At 37.1% G+C, this 17,009-nt stretch overlaps 1 protein-coding gene and 1 long non-coding RNA gene across 3 annotated transcripts in view; one reads left to right on the top strand and one right to left on the bottom strand.

Moving 5' to 3' along the window:
- GPT2 (glutamic--pyruvic transaminase 2) overlaps positions 1–16,216 on the top strand; it is a 28,214-nt gene extending 11,998 nt beyond the window's left edge. The window contains exons 3-11 of the mRNA XM_074881658.1: positions 1,289–1,397; positions 5,225–5,358; positions 7,405–7,648; positions 8,409–8,488; positions 9,165–9,301; positions 9,971–10,145; positions 10,963–11,118; positions 12,166–12,278; positions 13,501–16,216. Of these exons, the coding sequence (XP_074737759.1) occupies positions 1,289–1,397; positions 5,225–5,358; positions 7,405–7,648; positions 8,409–8,488; positions 9,165–9,301; positions 9,971–10,145; positions 10,963–11,118; positions 12,166–12,278; positions 13,501–13,591 (1,239 nt within the window). The 3' untranslated portion in view covers positions 13,592–16,216. The remainder of the gene's footprint in view (positions 1–1,288; positions 1,398–5,224; positions 5,359–7,404; positions 7,649–8,408; positions 8,489–9,164; positions 9,302–9,970; positions 10,146–10,962; positions 11,119–12,165; positions 12,279–13,500) is intronic.
- Positions 1–17,009, bottom strand: part of LOC141948791 (uncharacterized) — a 39,122-nt gene that overhangs the window by 20,848 nt on the left and 1,265 nt on the right. For both annotated transcript variants that reach the window (XR_012630548.1, XR_012630549.1), the window contains exon 3: positions 1,310–1,420. This is a non-coding gene — a long non-coding RNA (uncharacterized LOC141948791). The remainder of the gene's footprint in view (positions 1–1,309; positions 1,421–17,009) is intronic.

Raw genomic sequence — 17,009 nt, 5'->3', positions numbered from 1 at the left:
ACTAGGAAGACCAGAGCTTCTTACAAATTATTCAGATCTAACATTATTAAATAAAATATTGGGTAAATGGGAAATCCTTTCTCCCCATGACTGTGTGCCCACAGTGAATTAATTCTTCAGTCACTATCCCACAAGATGACAACAGCCTATCCATATTACACCATGTAAGTGTAAAAATGAGAGAGAGACTGGAACAAATTTAGCTGATCTCAAGCAAGACCTCTAGATTCTTTGTGTCTTACATTCCTTCATAAACTTAATTCTGCTAGGTCATGTTTCTACTTTTACTACGTCCTATATCACCACTTCTTTTTTAATTAAATATTTCCCACAAATTCAAATTAGTAATAACTATAAGTTATTTTTGGGAAGTGTAGGAGTCTGGGCCGCGCTGGGAGAAAGTTAGTGCAGACAGAAGAATGCAAGGACGAAGACAAGGCCAGCAAAATAAGGCTGGCAAAAACACACAAGACAGCAGATAAGTGAGAAACACCTGTGGTCAGCAAAAGCACACAAGTCTGAGCAAAACAGGGTATGAGATAAGGGAGTTTTGGCAAGTTTTGGGCTTTACGTGCTAATTGCAATTAACCAATGCAAATGCTTGTAGAGGCGCGTGAACAGCGCGTGTAGATGACCTGTAGCCTATTAGAAGATAGATGAGTGCGTGTACGGAACTTAGTAGAGTATAAATGTAACCAGAAAAGGAATAGAAAAAAACTAGAACAATAACTATAATAAAAGATGGACGACCTGATCATCACATTGGTGTTGCATCGTTTCTGTTCCCGCACGGAGAAATAAGGACCCCGGCTAATGGTGACTCCGACAGGGAAGGATTATTAGAACGTGCAACTGGGACTTCAAAATTTGATCATATTTCTCAGTTCTGCTCCATATTTAAACTCTTGATTTCTTGTCAATAAAATGGGCTAGTAATACACAAAGAGTGGAGGATAGAGCTGTTTAGAGATAACATATGAATAATTAACTGCATTTTACTGTGTTCACACTACACATAGCTCACGTGGACTCCAATCTTCACCGTCCATAGCACAAATAGTTAATAATTCTATAACTGTTTTTATCAACAGAACTTAGAACCTGATAAGATTTCTTCACTTCTATAAGCACTACCCTTAAAAAAACAACTGCAAACTCTTCATCAATAAACTTTGTTTGAAATTAGCTGGTATTTGTGATCTTCATTTCCAAGGAGAGTTAACAGTAATATTACCAAATTAAAATAACCATTGAGAAGTGGCCAATTTACATTTTCTTGGCACTCTAGGTAGTGGCACTGTGTACATACCCAAACCTGTTGGACAGTCCAAGTTTTCCAGAAGATGCCAAAAAGCGAGCCAGACGGATCTTGCAGGGTTGTGGAGGAAACAGCTTAGGTAAGCGTCTGTTTCAATTGCTCCTGTTGGTATTAGAATCAACAAAGGTAGTTTCAAGATCTGCAGTGCTGAAATTTCTTAATTGTGTTTTATATGATTACAAGTCAAATGGGAAATGGCCTAGGGCAAAATGATAGTGGGGAGGGTTCATGGTGTGGCCTACTGACAAGCAGTGACTAACAGCACAAATTTTTTATGAGACTTGTCACAGAAGAGGACAAGATGAGGATCATACAGTTATGGAGCCCTCATCACAATAACATCTAGGCATAACCCTAAACAGAATGCTGAGCTTTGTATTAGAAAAGTAAGTGGCAGAGAGCACTAGTGAAGCTTGATTACTGCTCTTATGACATCTGTTAATCCTGGGCTCTGACAGCTATGTCTCCTGCTACGTCTAGGTGGGGCTGTTTACAATTTTATCATCTTGAGATGTTTCTCTGCCCAGGACTCTACTGTCCCTGTAATGATGATATCAACAAACAATATATGTCCATCTCAGCTGATCTAGTTCACAGTCCTGTATCTTAATTTTGAACCATCAGTCCCAGTATGTTTGTCAGAATATGAACTGGGTTATGAGAAACTCAGGTACCAAGGCGATAATGCTCTGCAAAGGGAAAGCTACACAGCTGAAAGGTGGGTTTTTTACTTAGCTGAGATAGTTTTAACTGAAGATGTCAATGCCCTGTTTCTCCAAGGCAAAATAATAACCCTTGAAAGAACTAAAGAACTCTGTTCTTCAACAACTATTCCTGCAAGAGTATACATATAATATACAAATAAATAAGTACAAACTTTGCATATTGAGTAGGGAGGAAATGGAAGAGACAAATTCTTTATCATTTGGCAATTGTATTGCCTACTTGTACCTGGGAAATGCCACTAGAATTTCTGCTCTGCAGATAGGGTTACAGCTGCTGGGTATGGCAAAGAGTCTGGCACACGTAATTCTTCTTTCAGGTACGCCAACAGTGACATTTCAGAGTACGTATTAGAGTAAGTGGCATATTGCTTAATCTTTGTGATTGCAGTGCCTATTTGCACTGGCATATTTTCAGAGTAGGTGCTGTGAAACTTAATAAAATAAACAAAACCTCAATAGTTGGTTACGTTAGCAGTATTTCAGCTTTGGACTATTCCTAACAATGCAGCCTAATACAGAACGTATTTTATCTTCACCTTTTTTGCATTGGTTTTGTTTCTATATGTAGAACCCTAAAAACACATTTATCAAAACTGAAAAGTTCCTCTAGCTCCATGAATTCCTTTACTTTGTAACAATTAATTCACATAGTACTAGTTGTCATGTAAGAGTTACTGGGGATACATCTGAATTTTGCCTCAATCTTTCTTTGTAGTGATTTTCAAATCAGGGACATGGTAAGAGTTCTGAGAATGCTGGGTCTTGCCCCCATGCTGGAGCGAAATGAAAGGAATTCAGCCTTGCATGGTATTTCAGAAATATATTCACTTTGTACAAAATCCCCTTTTCAGCAGAAGATCACATATTTCAAGTAATTTGCATTAGTTCAGTAGACGCTGAGGAAGTAGGCCTGAAACAGTTGCAATATTCAAATAAGATGATAATTCTGAATACACCCTTTTAATTTCAGTGGATAAATTGGTAAGTAAGTAAGTCTAAACAATTTTTTTCCTTATATTATATATATCTATCATATATATAATTATATATAATAATTATATCATATACCATATATCATTATATAAAATAATTATATAATTATACCATATATCATTATATATCATAATTATAATGATATATTATATATATTCCTGTCCCTCTAAATTCCTGAATACTAAAACCACCGTAAGCCTTACTGATCTGCTGTACTGATTTATGCCTTCTCTCCACCCTCCCTGTCTCCAGTATCAAGTATCAGCCCCTTCTCTTGGCCTCAGTTGCTCATCAGCCTCTGCACAGCACTCCATAAACACGTGGTCTGAGGCAAGTGGATGTGCAGCTGAATGGAGGTTACTCCTATCGCTTTGTTGGTAGTCTGACAACTTACTGCTGTTCTCTTCATGGCCCAGAAGGAGAAATTGGCTTTCTTGGGAAAAATCAAAGGTCAAAAACTGATCTCTCCATGCAGCTTTAAGTGCTGTGTTGTGTTCTAATAAAACCTTATTTTCAAAAAATTTGTCAATCCAACAGAGAAGTGGCTTCAAGACATATGGTCAAGCTATTTGAAGTGTTGTACCCACATCTATACCAGCCTATTTAAATGTATTAATTGCAAAGTTAATATGAATGTCTTGACCGCTGGGTATGAACTAGAATAACCTCACCTCCAAAGAATGTTCATTTGGCAAAACCCTATTCATAGCAATGAGTCTTCCTACTCCTAGACCATCTGTGAAGGCTCATATATGTCCTCAACTTCTGTTGTGTTCGAATACTCTGGGATTCCTTTGACATCACTAACTTTGCATGTGGGATAACTGTCATATCTTTCCAGGCAGTTGAGAAACTTACCTCTCTCCTATATATAAAAATATCTAATATATGCACGTGCAGCTTTTTGGGTTGGGTTTATTTATTTGCATCCTGCAGTGCAAACAGATGGGTGCTAGTCAAAGCTTTCAGTTGCATACAATCAAGTGTAGAACACCTGAAAACTGAATTCAGGTCTTCTGTATATCCTCACCGAGTCATGGGACGCAGCCCTCAGTGGAGCACAAGACAGAACGACAGCTTAGGTTTGTTCTCCTACTTTAACAGTAGCTTCCTAGCTGTGGTCAAAGGCCCATGTATAGACCCAGTACAACTTTTAAAAACTTTTAAAATTAAACATTCAGGACATCAGGGAACTTGGTGCCCTGAATTACCATTTTGTCCTATGCAGTTGTGCAGTACTTGCAAAGGTTCTTTGTCTATATAAATCACGCTTTCACAGAAGTATTATCAGGCAGACTGCTAGCATATAACTTGAGTGATAAGAGTTAAGTCTGGCACAATTATTCCACTCCACCCAACAAGCAAAGAAGATTCTGCAGCTTCATGACAGTGTTCTAAATTAGATGTACATTTGTCACTTCATTGTCCATCACTCCCAGGCTTCATAGCTTGAATCCATTCATCACCTTGGGTTAGGCTTATTTTTACTCTTTAATTATTGCACACACTCAGCTATGATGCACACAGGCATCTAACATCTTACTTTATTTAAGATTATTAGTTGTGCTCTGTAAACTGCACATGAGGCTTATAGATTGGAGTGATCCTAGATGTTTCTGCTATAAGTAACTGAAAAGCGTTTGTGGGAGATGCTGTAGGGAGAGAGAGTAGCAGTTGACAATTTTTTGCATTTCAGACTGTGGGAGAAAATGGTATTATATTATCTTCATATTGCAAATAGAAATCTTATTTTTGTCATGGATTTGAAGAAGTTATTTTCCTTTCTATTGCACATGCTACCTGTTCCTTATTCCCATTACTTAAATAGGTGTTGGTTGATATTCCGAAGTGGTTTTCAACATAAAGAGAACAACTAGGAGATAGTCAAAATGGGATTGCTGTCCCAGTTTGCAAAGTGGCCTTCAAATCCTACTTTTTACCAATTCAGTACACTATTTTTGTATTTTAGTAATACTTATTATATTTGCCTAATTCCAAATGAATTCTTTTGCTCTGTGAACAAACAAACTCCCTTTCCTACTCCTTGAAAAAAAAAACAATCCTGGGGATCCAAAGCCCTCATATATACAAACTACTTGATACAATACTAGCTCAGGAGTTTTGCTAGCAAACAGAAAATCTGATGTTCATTGTACTCAAGTCTCATCTCATTCTCTATTTTTCACAGGATCTTACAGTGCCAGTCAAGGTATAAATTGCATCCGTGAAGATGTTGCTTCATACATTGAGAGAAGAGATGGAGGGGTCCCTGCAGATCCAGATAACATATATCTTACCACTGGGGCAAGTGATGGTATTGCTGTGAGTGTTGAAATTAAACCTGTCTTGTCTTGGTATAAACTATAATTTACCAGTTACCTTTGGAAATACAAATCTCTGTGGAACATCTGGTCTCACAAACTCCTGTGAGTTTGATCTAACAGCTACTGAAGTCACATTAAATGGATATCCAATACACCCAATTATGTGGATGTAAGATGCCAGCTAAGAAACAGGTCTATGGAGACAAAGTCTCTTAATATACATTAACTTGTACCTTTTGTAAAGGTAGTATAACTACATAGGTGCCTAAATATAAATTTAGGAGATTCAGACCATTCAGACTAAATGATGGTGTCCTCAGTGGTAAAGATACATAAGCATTGAAGACTAGAGGGTATGAATCAGTAGCAGAGAAAAGAGGGAATGACCTCGGAGGTGAGAAGTCTCAGCAGGTCTTCTTTCTAGTAAACTCTCTGCTACTGCAGATTAATGCCAGTGAAAATTCCAGAGATCTATTTCAGTAGTCAGGTTGTTTGGGAAAAACTTCAGGTTTTGGCTTCCACCAAGGTTCAATGATGGTCCTCAGTTAAGACAGGAATAACTGTCTCTATTAGATTTTTCCTTTACATAGACACTTTTACTGATATTGCAACAACTAGCAGTTCTTTGCTTTTATTAAGGCAGCCTTTTATTGCTCGTTTGTAAAAGTGGGGTTTTTTTAAATGACATCTAGTGGCAGAATTCAGAATGACAATGTTCTGACATGAACAATTCTCCAGATGTCTTTAGTGAATTGGCTTTCCAGAGTTATGATGCCAAGTGCTATACTGGCAGCTGGTCAGGAATGGCAGCATAGCATATCAGATCTGTACCGTGCTTATTTGATTGAGTCAGTGATGAAAAGGCAGCAGTACAATGAGTCTCATTATTTGGCACTTCCAAGGATAAGATAACTATTGTTTCATAACTTGGGGGACAGAGGGTGTTAAAGAGTTTGTAAATTTGCATTTGGTCCTGATTATACATTTTGGATGCTTGGTGTTTTTAAACTAGTGGTGGGTACAAAATTATGTTGATTATAAATCATTAGCTTAGCAGCTGAGTTAGTATGTGATGAGGGGCACAGAAAGGCAGATTTTGTTCTAGAACCAATGAGAAACTTAAAGGATACCACTGTTATATCTGAAGAGATATTTTTGTCTTTACACTATCAATTACATGTTGATAAGGATGCCTGCTTTGATTGCACCTGTACTTCAGAGTTCTCCATTTATAAATGCAAGGAATCTCTCCACTTCCAGCACTAAATGCACTCTTTTGTTCAATTCACATGTAAAAAGCCTACACATAGATGCACACAGACACACAGCCGTTGGGCACAATCCTCTGGACTGACCTTAGCAAAAGCATTACATTTCTGTCTGTATCTTCTGGGCATAACCTACACACGATACATTACATTTCCATCCAAAGTTACATGCAGACTTTTGGTCTCTTCTATTGCTTGAAAATGAAACCATAATGCGAGTCTCTAGCTTTGTTCCCACCTGGCCACAACTGCTCCTAATTTAAAATAGGTCTTTCTGTTCCAAAGGAGAACCTTCACAGGTCCCAGTTCTCATTTCTGGTTTTGTTTATTGGCCTCTTGTGTTTAGTGAGAGAAAATGAGTGGAAGGCAACAAGCAACAACTAGCTGAGGCTTCTTTGCTTACAACTGATCACAGTAGAAAAATAATGATCTTGATGTTCCTGTTTCCAACTTTCCCTCTAGCCTTGTGCTCAGAATGCTTTCCCTAAATTTTGCAGTTGATCAGACATGATCTTTAGAAGCTGTGACAAGCAGAGGAATTCCATTAAGCTGAGTTAGACCATCCTCACTCAGCCAGTAACTTAACTTGAAATAAATGCATGCCCTTTGATATGAGAAAGTTTCTGTATGCGTCTAGAATAGAAATCTACTTTAATTCTAGATTATTTAGGAAGGAAGATCAGTAACTTATTCTAGAGTATACTATTAATTCTGATGTGTGACATACTATTAATTCTAGTGTTACTTTTTTTTTTTAATTCCTACTTTTTCTCCAGACAATTTTAAAGATCCTGGTCTCAGGAGGTGGAAAATCCCGAACAGGAGTGATGATCCCTATACCACAATATCCCTTATATTCTGCAGCCATATCTGAACTAGATGCCATCCAAGTGAACTACTATTTAGATGAAGAAAATTGCTGGGCTCTAGATGTGAATGAACTTCGCCGTTCCTTGAATGAAGCTAAGGCATATTGCAATCCGAAAGTCCTCTGCATCATCAACCCCGGAAATCCCACAGGTCTATAACAATTTTGTTTAACGGATGGGTTTTAAGACCATTTTTCTTCCCCCCTCTTTCATTCGTTTGACATTGCAGGCAAATCCTAAATACATATCAAATATGTAAAGCTGCGTTCTAGAGATGACTGCTCTAAGTAGGATAGTATGTCATACTTTTAGAAACTTATTTTCAGTAACATGGAACTCCAGGGATTTGGGAAGAGAGGAGGGAGCAGGTTCGCTTCACTGGATCCCATTTGAAGCCACTGCTTCCATTGAACTTTTGCAGACTTGTGGAATGACTTTCAATCACTTTTGGTCTTTATCAAAGATTTTGTCTCTGACATGGCCTGTAGCCTCTAGCCTCTGAGAGGCAATGACTACGGATACACTCTAAACTCAGTGGCAATCACTGCCTCCCTCAGAAGAATTTAGGGTTTTGAGTAGTTGAGGCTGATTAATGAGAAACTAGCTCCCCCTAAACCATCATGCATGTGAGTATTTCAAATGATCAGTTATACACAGAGTACTCTTAGTAAGTTATTGATTGATTACTGTATCTCACACTTTGAGATGGACTAAGTAACCTTGAACCATCATTCCTCCAAAAATGTTCCTTAATTTCACACTCAGTGAATTGAATTCTAAAATTCAGTAGCACTTTTCTGAGGAAGAGGGTTATCTCATTGAAAAACTAGTAGTCTAACTAGGTCTGGGCAAAAAGATTTGTATATATATGCTCCACTAACTTTCTTCTTGCTTTAAAAATCAAACTGTAGGACAGGTGCAAAACAGAAAGTGCATTGAAGATGTGATACACTTTGCCTGGGAAGAGAAACTTTTTCTTCTGGCTGATGAGGTAATGGAATATTCTGTTCTCTCAAAAGCATAGCTAAGAGTATGCATACAAGGTGTAATTTTGTTCCATGTGTGATATTGGTATTTTTTAAGTACAGGGAGCAGATTCTCTGTTATCATATTAAGACACGAACAAACATGCAAGATTCTTAATATCAGAGGATTAATATGAGACATGGCTTGACCTGGATTTGAACTAGACAGAAAGTGTAGGGGACACAAACAAGGAGACACAAGGAGGAACTTTGCTGAAACTGACCTAAAAACCCATGTGATACTCAGAATCACAGAATCATCTTGGTTGGAAAAAACCTTGAAGAGTATCTAGTCCAACCATTAACCTAACAACGACCGTTCTCAAGTCCTTGGTCCACACAACTGGTCATACCACTTCAAATGAAAGAAACAGAAGGAAAAGCAATTTAAACATACAAGTAAAGGTTAAATTATACCAAGAAGCTCACTGTTCTTCCAAAGGCTAAACTATTAAGTAAGGCCACATGAGATAAAATGTATCATTACAGTAATTATTACTTAACAAAGAACCTTGTGTCTTCTAAGGGCTTTAAGTTTTGAGTGTTACCACTCTTTCTTCAGTTCAGATCTGGCTCTCTAAAAGGCCATCTTTTATCCTTAGTCGGGGGAACAGAGCACATTAATGTCTTCTGACTGTTCAGGTTTACCAGGACAATGTGTACTCTGAAGGATGCCAGTTTCATTCTTTCAAAAAGATTCTGTATGAGATGGGACCTGAGTACTATAACAATGTTGAGCTGGCCTCTTTTCACTCCACCTCTAAGGGATACATGGGCGAGTAAGTCTGTTTTTTATTTCATCTTCCTCATTAATCTGGTTGGACAGCCATTTCATGTTAGTGACCTGAAGGTAATCACTAAAAACTATAAAGAAAAGGAAAACAAGCATTTAAAGCACAGATTAATGGATTAGTTCGGTGGTTTTGAAAGTACCAAATAATAAGTGTATTTATTTCAGACACCTGATGCCTCAGTTCCACAAAGGTGAAATCCTACAGTCCTAAACTGGACCTGTGATAAAGGAAAATAGTCTCCAACATTCAAGGGAACAGCTCAAGAATCACTGGGACGTTTGATATTACAGATGTTTGGGTTTGGTTCTTTTGGGGAGGAAGAGATGGAAGAAAAAGAATTTTCTGATTAAGTGAATGCTGCTACGGCCATATGCTCTTGTTCTGAAGAGCAAACAATCCAAGTTAATCATTAGTTTGCCTAACAGGGAAGCTGCATGTACATGATTTTCTCTGTATGGGATACTAGGGCTTAATGACATATCATTTAGTTCCATCTTACATCATTACCAGTATAGCAGCTGTTTCAACAGCCTGTGTATTACATATTGTAAGATCCTCATTAATTGTTTTTCCACTTCTGCAGTTATTTTTATTGCTTTTCCAGCATTTATACACTTAAGGTTGATCAATCTTTTCTGTTCACTTTAATCACAGATGTGGCTACAGAGGTGGTTACATGGAGGTCATTAACTTGCACCCAGAAATTAAAGGACAGCTTGTTAAACTGCTTTCTGTTCGCCTTTGTCCTCCAGTCTCAGGACAAGCAGCAATGGACATTGTAGTTAATCCTCCAATACCCGGAGAAGAATCTTACTCACAGTTCATAAAGGTCAGCAATAACATGCTTGTTCTTTTGTGCATTTTCTAAACCTATCCTAAGTATTGTGAACTCAAAATATGCACAGAGACCAGACTTCTTTCCTTTCTTCTGGGATGATCCTGTAGTAACACCAATTTACAGAACTATGCAGGGTATTTTAAATTAACTCAATATGACTACCTTTAAAAATATTTTTTTATTCCTTTCATGGTTTCTTTGTTTAGGAGCCAAAAAAAGCTAAGAAGGCATTATCAAATCAGCTTTCTTGCTGATTCAACTTTTCTCCTGTGTTTAGCATGACAAAAGAATTACTAAATAAGATTTGTTTTTACTAAAATCTAAACAGGAATGTAAGTTCAAATACAGTTATAAAATCAGCCTTGTTCTTAGGTATCCATTGCCTCTACATACTGAACAACATGATATTCACTATTGAAGTATACATATAGTTTCTCACTTGTAAAACTGAAACTAGATCTGGCTTAAGAAATTACAGTATTAAGTCAGATCAAAGGTTCAGCTAACACGGTCTCTAAAGATAGCCAAGAGTGGATGCTCAGAAGGAAGAATGTAAGAAGAAGGCATGCAGATAGAGTTCTACAGGTTGTTGTCTGTCTACAACACTTTCTAGTTGTATCCTGCTAATGCCTTTTTGCATTGCTGTCTTTAAGAGTATGACTGAATTAGGAACATCATTTGCTCTAATAGCTCAGCAAAGCCCTAGAAGTGCTTAATTCAGGGAAGGCTTCTTCAAGATTCATAGTTTTCTCTGGCATTTTTATTGCCACTTTAAATATGACAAACTGAACACCTTCCTTTTAAACAGGAGAAGGAGTCTGTTTTGAACAATCTTGCCAAAAAAGCCAAACTAACAGAAGACATGTTTAACAAGGTGCCAGGAATTCACTGCAATCCTCTTCAAGGAGCTATGTATGCTTTCCCACGGATCTTTATTCCTTCCAAAGCCATTGAGGAAGCAAAGGTCAGTCAGTCATTTTTACCCCAATCCATTTTAACCTTCACACACTTGTGCCTGCCACTTCTAATGATGAATTTTTATTCCAGAGATACAGTAAGGTCATGTAGTTACAAAAGCAGTACTTCATTGACTACGTATGATCTTAAATATAACATGACCTTTATTTTAAGAGAGGAAAACAAAACAGAGCATTTCATCACAGTGGTAAGGCTTCCAGGTTGAGAATGTTACCCAAGGATGTTAGGTGGGCAAGTAGCTAGACCTCTGCAAATTCCAAATTGCTGCCCATGCCTGGGTTAGGTAGGCCAGCACATGCGAGGGGGATTGTGAATGGCAGCGTGCTACCAACCCTGCAAAAGAAGCCCCGTTCAGCAAGTGTAGGAAAGAGGTGGGGAGGTTTCCTTACAAATTTTACTTCTGCACAATACCTTTTTGTATTTAGAGCAGTAAGCTATATTACTAAATGACAAGTCTTTTTGATCCTAACTAGAGCTCTATTACCTAATGTGTAATATTAATTTTTGTAAAGGGAATTTTATCAGCATAGCTGAGGACAAAAATAGGGCTGTTTTTCATCTGATTATTTGATTAGGCATATAACCTGCATGTATTTAAGAACTTCCATAGTTATTAATCAGGGGACTTTCTAGTCAGCAGATAATTCAGGGGAAAAAAATAGTAACTGCCAACAGAACTGGAACACACAGCTCTCTTAATTTCATCTTGTCAAATGTCAGTGGCTTACACTTTTGTAAGTACAATTTTGAGACTTTTGACAAAAAATTACAAGCAAGTCAAGGAGAAAACAAAAAATATCTAAAACCTTTCTTCTGAAGCAAGTGTTTTGTGTAGGTTCTTCAGCCTTGTTTCTCCACGAAGTAGTTATTTAATTCACAGTGTGTCGCATTAGCAATTCTTCTTCATCTTCTGTAGTAAACAGAATAAGAAACTAATAATGTAAGATAAGGTTTCAGGAAGAAAAGCAGTTATGGAACTCTATATATCTGGAATATTTTGACTTCAATAATTCCAAAGCATCTGTTCCCTTAGGCTCATAAAATGGCACCTGATATGTTCTATTGCATGAAACTTCTGGAGGAGACCGGAATATGTGTTGTACCTGGAAGTGGATTCGGCCAAAGAGAAGGAAGCTATCATTTCAGGTACAGTTTCTGTTTGTTTAAAATCAAATTAATTGTAATAAGCTAAGTACCATCCCAGTACTTCCTCTTCTGATTAAATACAAGGATTTTTATTTCAGTTTATGTTGTCTCACTTTCTACTGGACATTTTCTGCGGACTGACAGCTAGGTCAAAGACCTGGTCTGCTAGATGAGCTATTCAGGTTTTTATGGTTTTCACAGCTTGCTGACATTCTATTTTTATACACTGACATTTAAAATGCCTTCTCCACAAACACAAACAATAATAATAGCTGATACTCTAATCTTAAAGTTGGCTAAGGCGTTACAAAAATTGCCCTGCTTTCTTCTGGGGGGAGGGGGGATTAAACAGTGTTTTCATATGAAGAAACTGCATGAAAAATACAGTATCTTCCCTATAAATCTGCTCCTTAAACATGCTGAATAACTATTCACTTTACCAAAACAAGATACTGGACTAAATCTTCTAATACCAAAACTGTGAACATAAACTCTATTGCTTTTGCTTCCAATAAAAAGCACTTCACTCCTGCAAGCCACTGATACCTAGAATTTTATCATGGAATTTAGATCTGAAGCAACGTAACAGAGGGTACCTTTAGCCATGATAGGTCTGCAGCACAGATAGCTGGGTTAGGTATCCAGGTCCACGCAGCTCCAGAAAAAAGCTAGTGTGAGTCCATTTCCTGTACCAGTGTGGGAAAAACATTTTGTTCTGTAGGTCTTGCATGCAGTCTTGCATACATACTCAACATGATTTTCAGGTTATGCAGAAGAAGGAAAAAAGAGACTAACAACTGCAGTGTGGGATGTTGCATTGTTTTAATGCTTCTGAGTTAAGATTTCAATTCAAAAAGAAATGTACATTTACTCATAACTGCCTGCCCCTAAAGCTCAAAAAACTGGGTATAATTTCACATAACTGCCCCAAAAATAGAAACTGAATTGCTGTTATTTCTTACTGATAATCTTCTTTATCACTCAACAGAAAATAACAATTCTTGAATTCCTGTATATTGACCAATTGAACCAAATTGCTCTAATAGTATAGTTCAATTAAAGCAAGAATGCAGAAAAGAGAATCACATCAAAACAGATATTAAACTTAACACGTTACTCACTGTGCCCTGAGAGTAATCAAGATTTGTGCAAAGATCAAAGTTTAGTTTGTTTTGAAGATAATGTGAGTTGGTTTTTTTTTCCTTTAAATATTATTTTTCAGAATGACCATTCTTCCTCCAGTAGAGAAGCTGAAGATCCTACTGGAGAAAGTGAAAGACTTCCATATAAAGTTTCTTGAAAAATATGCATGAAACTACTGTGGCTTTTTCCCCTCATCCCGTCCCCTTCAAGGCAAATGAAGAAAATGAACAAAGATGTGCTGAGAATGTGCTGTTCATCTAATTTAACTAAATTCAAAATAGATAGAACGAATCTCAGATACTGCTACAACTTACTGGACTATTAAATTTAATGTCTGGTATAGAAGACATTGCTACACCAACATTTTTTAAAGGGGAAGGGGAGAATGTGAAGAAAGCGGTGAGAAGAAAGAGACAGTAAATGATTTTGTGCCTTGATTGGAAGTTACATTCGCGAACTTTTGACTCAGTAGGTCGGGGAAGGAAGTTGCTCATTAAAAGTACTACTGTTGTGTGGTTTTTTTTACAAAACAGAAATGCCAAGAGCAATTGTTTAGCTAGGAACATGTTTCCCATCTTAAAATTCTACTAAACAAAAATTCAAAAGCCTACATTATAAGTATTGTTTGGTTTAATTTTAAGTTAATGTTAAGTATGAAGTGTTCTCCAAATCGAAATAAGCATGTAGGTACACGTGCTTATTTAAAAAAATATCTTTAGCAGATGTGCGCAGATACGTTTGAACTTCTGTTAAAAAGAAATCCTGCCACCACAGCATAATCTGAGTGGAATATACAGTTTACATGAGAGGACTGAACATGGTGTCTGCCTGAACCCTATTTTTATGAAACTGAAATATAATGAGGAATATTAGCTTCTTATTCCTATGCTATTCAACACATTATCCCAGCATAAGATAAGAGCACTGAACGCTTCCTCTCACGACTCCGTAAGGCTCCTGTTAACTCACATCTTCTATATACATGGAACATGGGAAGTTCCTGTTTCAAAGCAGGTGTGAGTACTATCAATCCTTTCAAGTAGGGCAAAATACAACACTATTTCAGAATCACTTTATCTATGAAGAACATTTGTTTGGAACCACATGACTGAGCGACCCGTTAGCTGGCCAAAATCCAGCTTGAACTGGCAAGGACTAACAAATGTTGTTACCAGGAGAAATGCTGGGGGTGGTTTCTAATGAAAGAAAAGGTATTTAAAGGAAAATGTCTTGCACCAAGCATAATGATAGTTCAGCTCACACATAAATCTTCCACAGTCATACTGCTGGCTGAATGATCCTGGGTGCTTATTAAAATCCAGCCAAACAAGGTTGCTATCTAGGAGTACAGCCGTAGTACTCTACTAATCTGTGCCAGTTTCCCTGCACAACAAAAGAAGGCTTCTCTCTAGAACTGGAAGCTGGACACCTTCTGCTAGCACTGATAAAGGACTGAAGGAACATAGCTTCCAGTATTCAGCCATGACAGCATTAGCATTTGTTAGGTTTAGGGTCAACTTTACAAAAGTTTATTCATTAAGAATATCTCATTTAATCTAGTCATTAAGTTATTATTTACAAGTAAACTCATTTTAATATCTACTAGCACTTTGTTAGGCTGCCTCTGTAGCTGGTTCAACATCCTATGCTGATCCAGGTTACTAAAGCCAAGGGCTAGAGAATCACCATATGGAATATGTGCCAATCTGTTATGTGTGGAAGACAAGAGATGTTGCCAATAATTGTCCTTGCAACAGCAGCTACTAGCCTATGACATACCGTTAGCAGCTGGTGTACTTCTCACAGTTCCTTAATGAAGTCTGTGAGAAGAATTTAGTACTTCTTAATCACCTGCCAGTGGTCACAGGTTCATCAATGAGAATGGTACGCTGTTACACAAAGTTACTATGGAGTCTTGGAGAAAAAATTTATACTTTTATCCTTGCAGAAATGGACTTCTTGGAGGACAGCAGACTGAGAACACTTATGTTGCTACTATCCATTGATAAATACAACCTTTTCTCTGTTAGCAGTCTCCACTTGGCATCCTTAATATGCACTAATAAAAAAAATCCAGAAAGCAAAACTGTAGTAAGAGGTCAGAATATTGGTGTAAAAATAAGACAAACAGCACTTTCCTATTCTAGGAATGTGTCCAAATCAGATCTGGCTTTGGACTCATAATGCAGTGTAGATTGAAGCTAAGATCTAACAATGGGAGTTAGAATATTTTTTTATATTTTTGTAACTACAGCTTTTTCATGGGGTAGTATTTGTAATCTAATAAGTCAATAGATTTTATATTTGCCTTGCATTTGCACCTGATACTTCTGGAAAAACAATGTAAAGGTTTACAAGTTTCTAATGATAATTTACAGGTGTGAAAGGCTTTTTGTTTTAAGTCAGGACAGCAATTCTTACACTTTTAAATCAAATTATAATGGCATAAACTGAGTTTTTTCTAAACATTCTATTATGGTGCCTTTTATGTTTCTGACATTATAAGGGATAACACTTTGTTCTTGATGCATCTCATATGGAAGGGTGGTGATTTCTATTGTCCATCCACAATATTTGTATGTACTGTGATAAGGTTAATGTGCATTTTTGTGGAACAATCCTGTAAAGCTCAGAAAAGAGGCTTATTTTCAATGTCTTCGAAATATTTCATTAATAACAGACAATCCTTACTTTCAAATGCATGCTTCTAGGTTTGATTTTCCTACAGGTGCTCCTTATAATGGTATTTCAGATGTATGAGACTTCCAAATAATAAAGCACATGTTAAAAAAAAAGGTTATAGTTCTCCATTTCCTATGTCAATGGAGCAACACTTGCTGGATTGCACTATAAGGCATTTAACTTCATGTTCAAACTAGTACTTACTTTAATCCATGTACCAGATTATAAAATTTCTGCATCACTCCAATTTATGGACTTGACATTTGTCAAACTACTCCTTACCAACGCAGAACTGTACATAAAGATGGTCTTAGGCATGTTTTAAGCTCATAATTAATCATATCTTTTAACATACGGAGTTGTAACAAGCTAGGCTTCTTTCTTCCTAGAGAGGATCAGTCAGTTAAGGCTGATCAACCATGGCCTGACAGCTTTGGTAAGGGGTTTCTTTGGTATTGTCAGTTGTTTCCTTTTTAAAAAACTTCTCACACAGCTTGTATGAGACTAAATTTACAGAGCAACACCATCTTGTCTTTTTGCTGTGACACGTCAGAATGACTTTAGTGGTGTTTGTTTGGTAATTCAAAAGAAAAGGAAGTTTAGGGAAAGGGAAGCTAGTCCTGCTTCTCTAAACATACATGCATATCCCAGCATCACTACAAGAAAGCAAAAGCAGGCTAAGCACCACTAAAAAAAAGTAGAAGCAGGCTATTCTCTTCTTTGTATCAGGTATTTGAGTGTTTTCTGGAGCAGAAAGATTTACCTGGGGTTTTTTGGGCGTAGGTTGTTTGTTTTATAAACAAGAACATGGTCTGATATAAAATGGTTTTATTATGAATTGTCAGATTTTTTTACAGTTTTTGAGTGACATGGGCTGTCCCATCTGGATCAGTAGATAAGAATACT

This window comes from Strix uralensis, chromosome 12, assembly GCF_047716275.1.
Source record: "Strix uralensis isolate ZFMK-TIS-50842 chromosome 12, bStrUra1, whole genome shotgun sequence".
Classification (NCBI taxonomy): Eukaryota; Metazoa; Chordata; class Aves; order Strigiformes; family Strigidae; genus Strix; species Strix uralensis.
The sequence above is the reverse complement of the archived record's forward strand: the minus strand, read 5'-3'. Positions and strand labels throughout refer to the sequence as shown.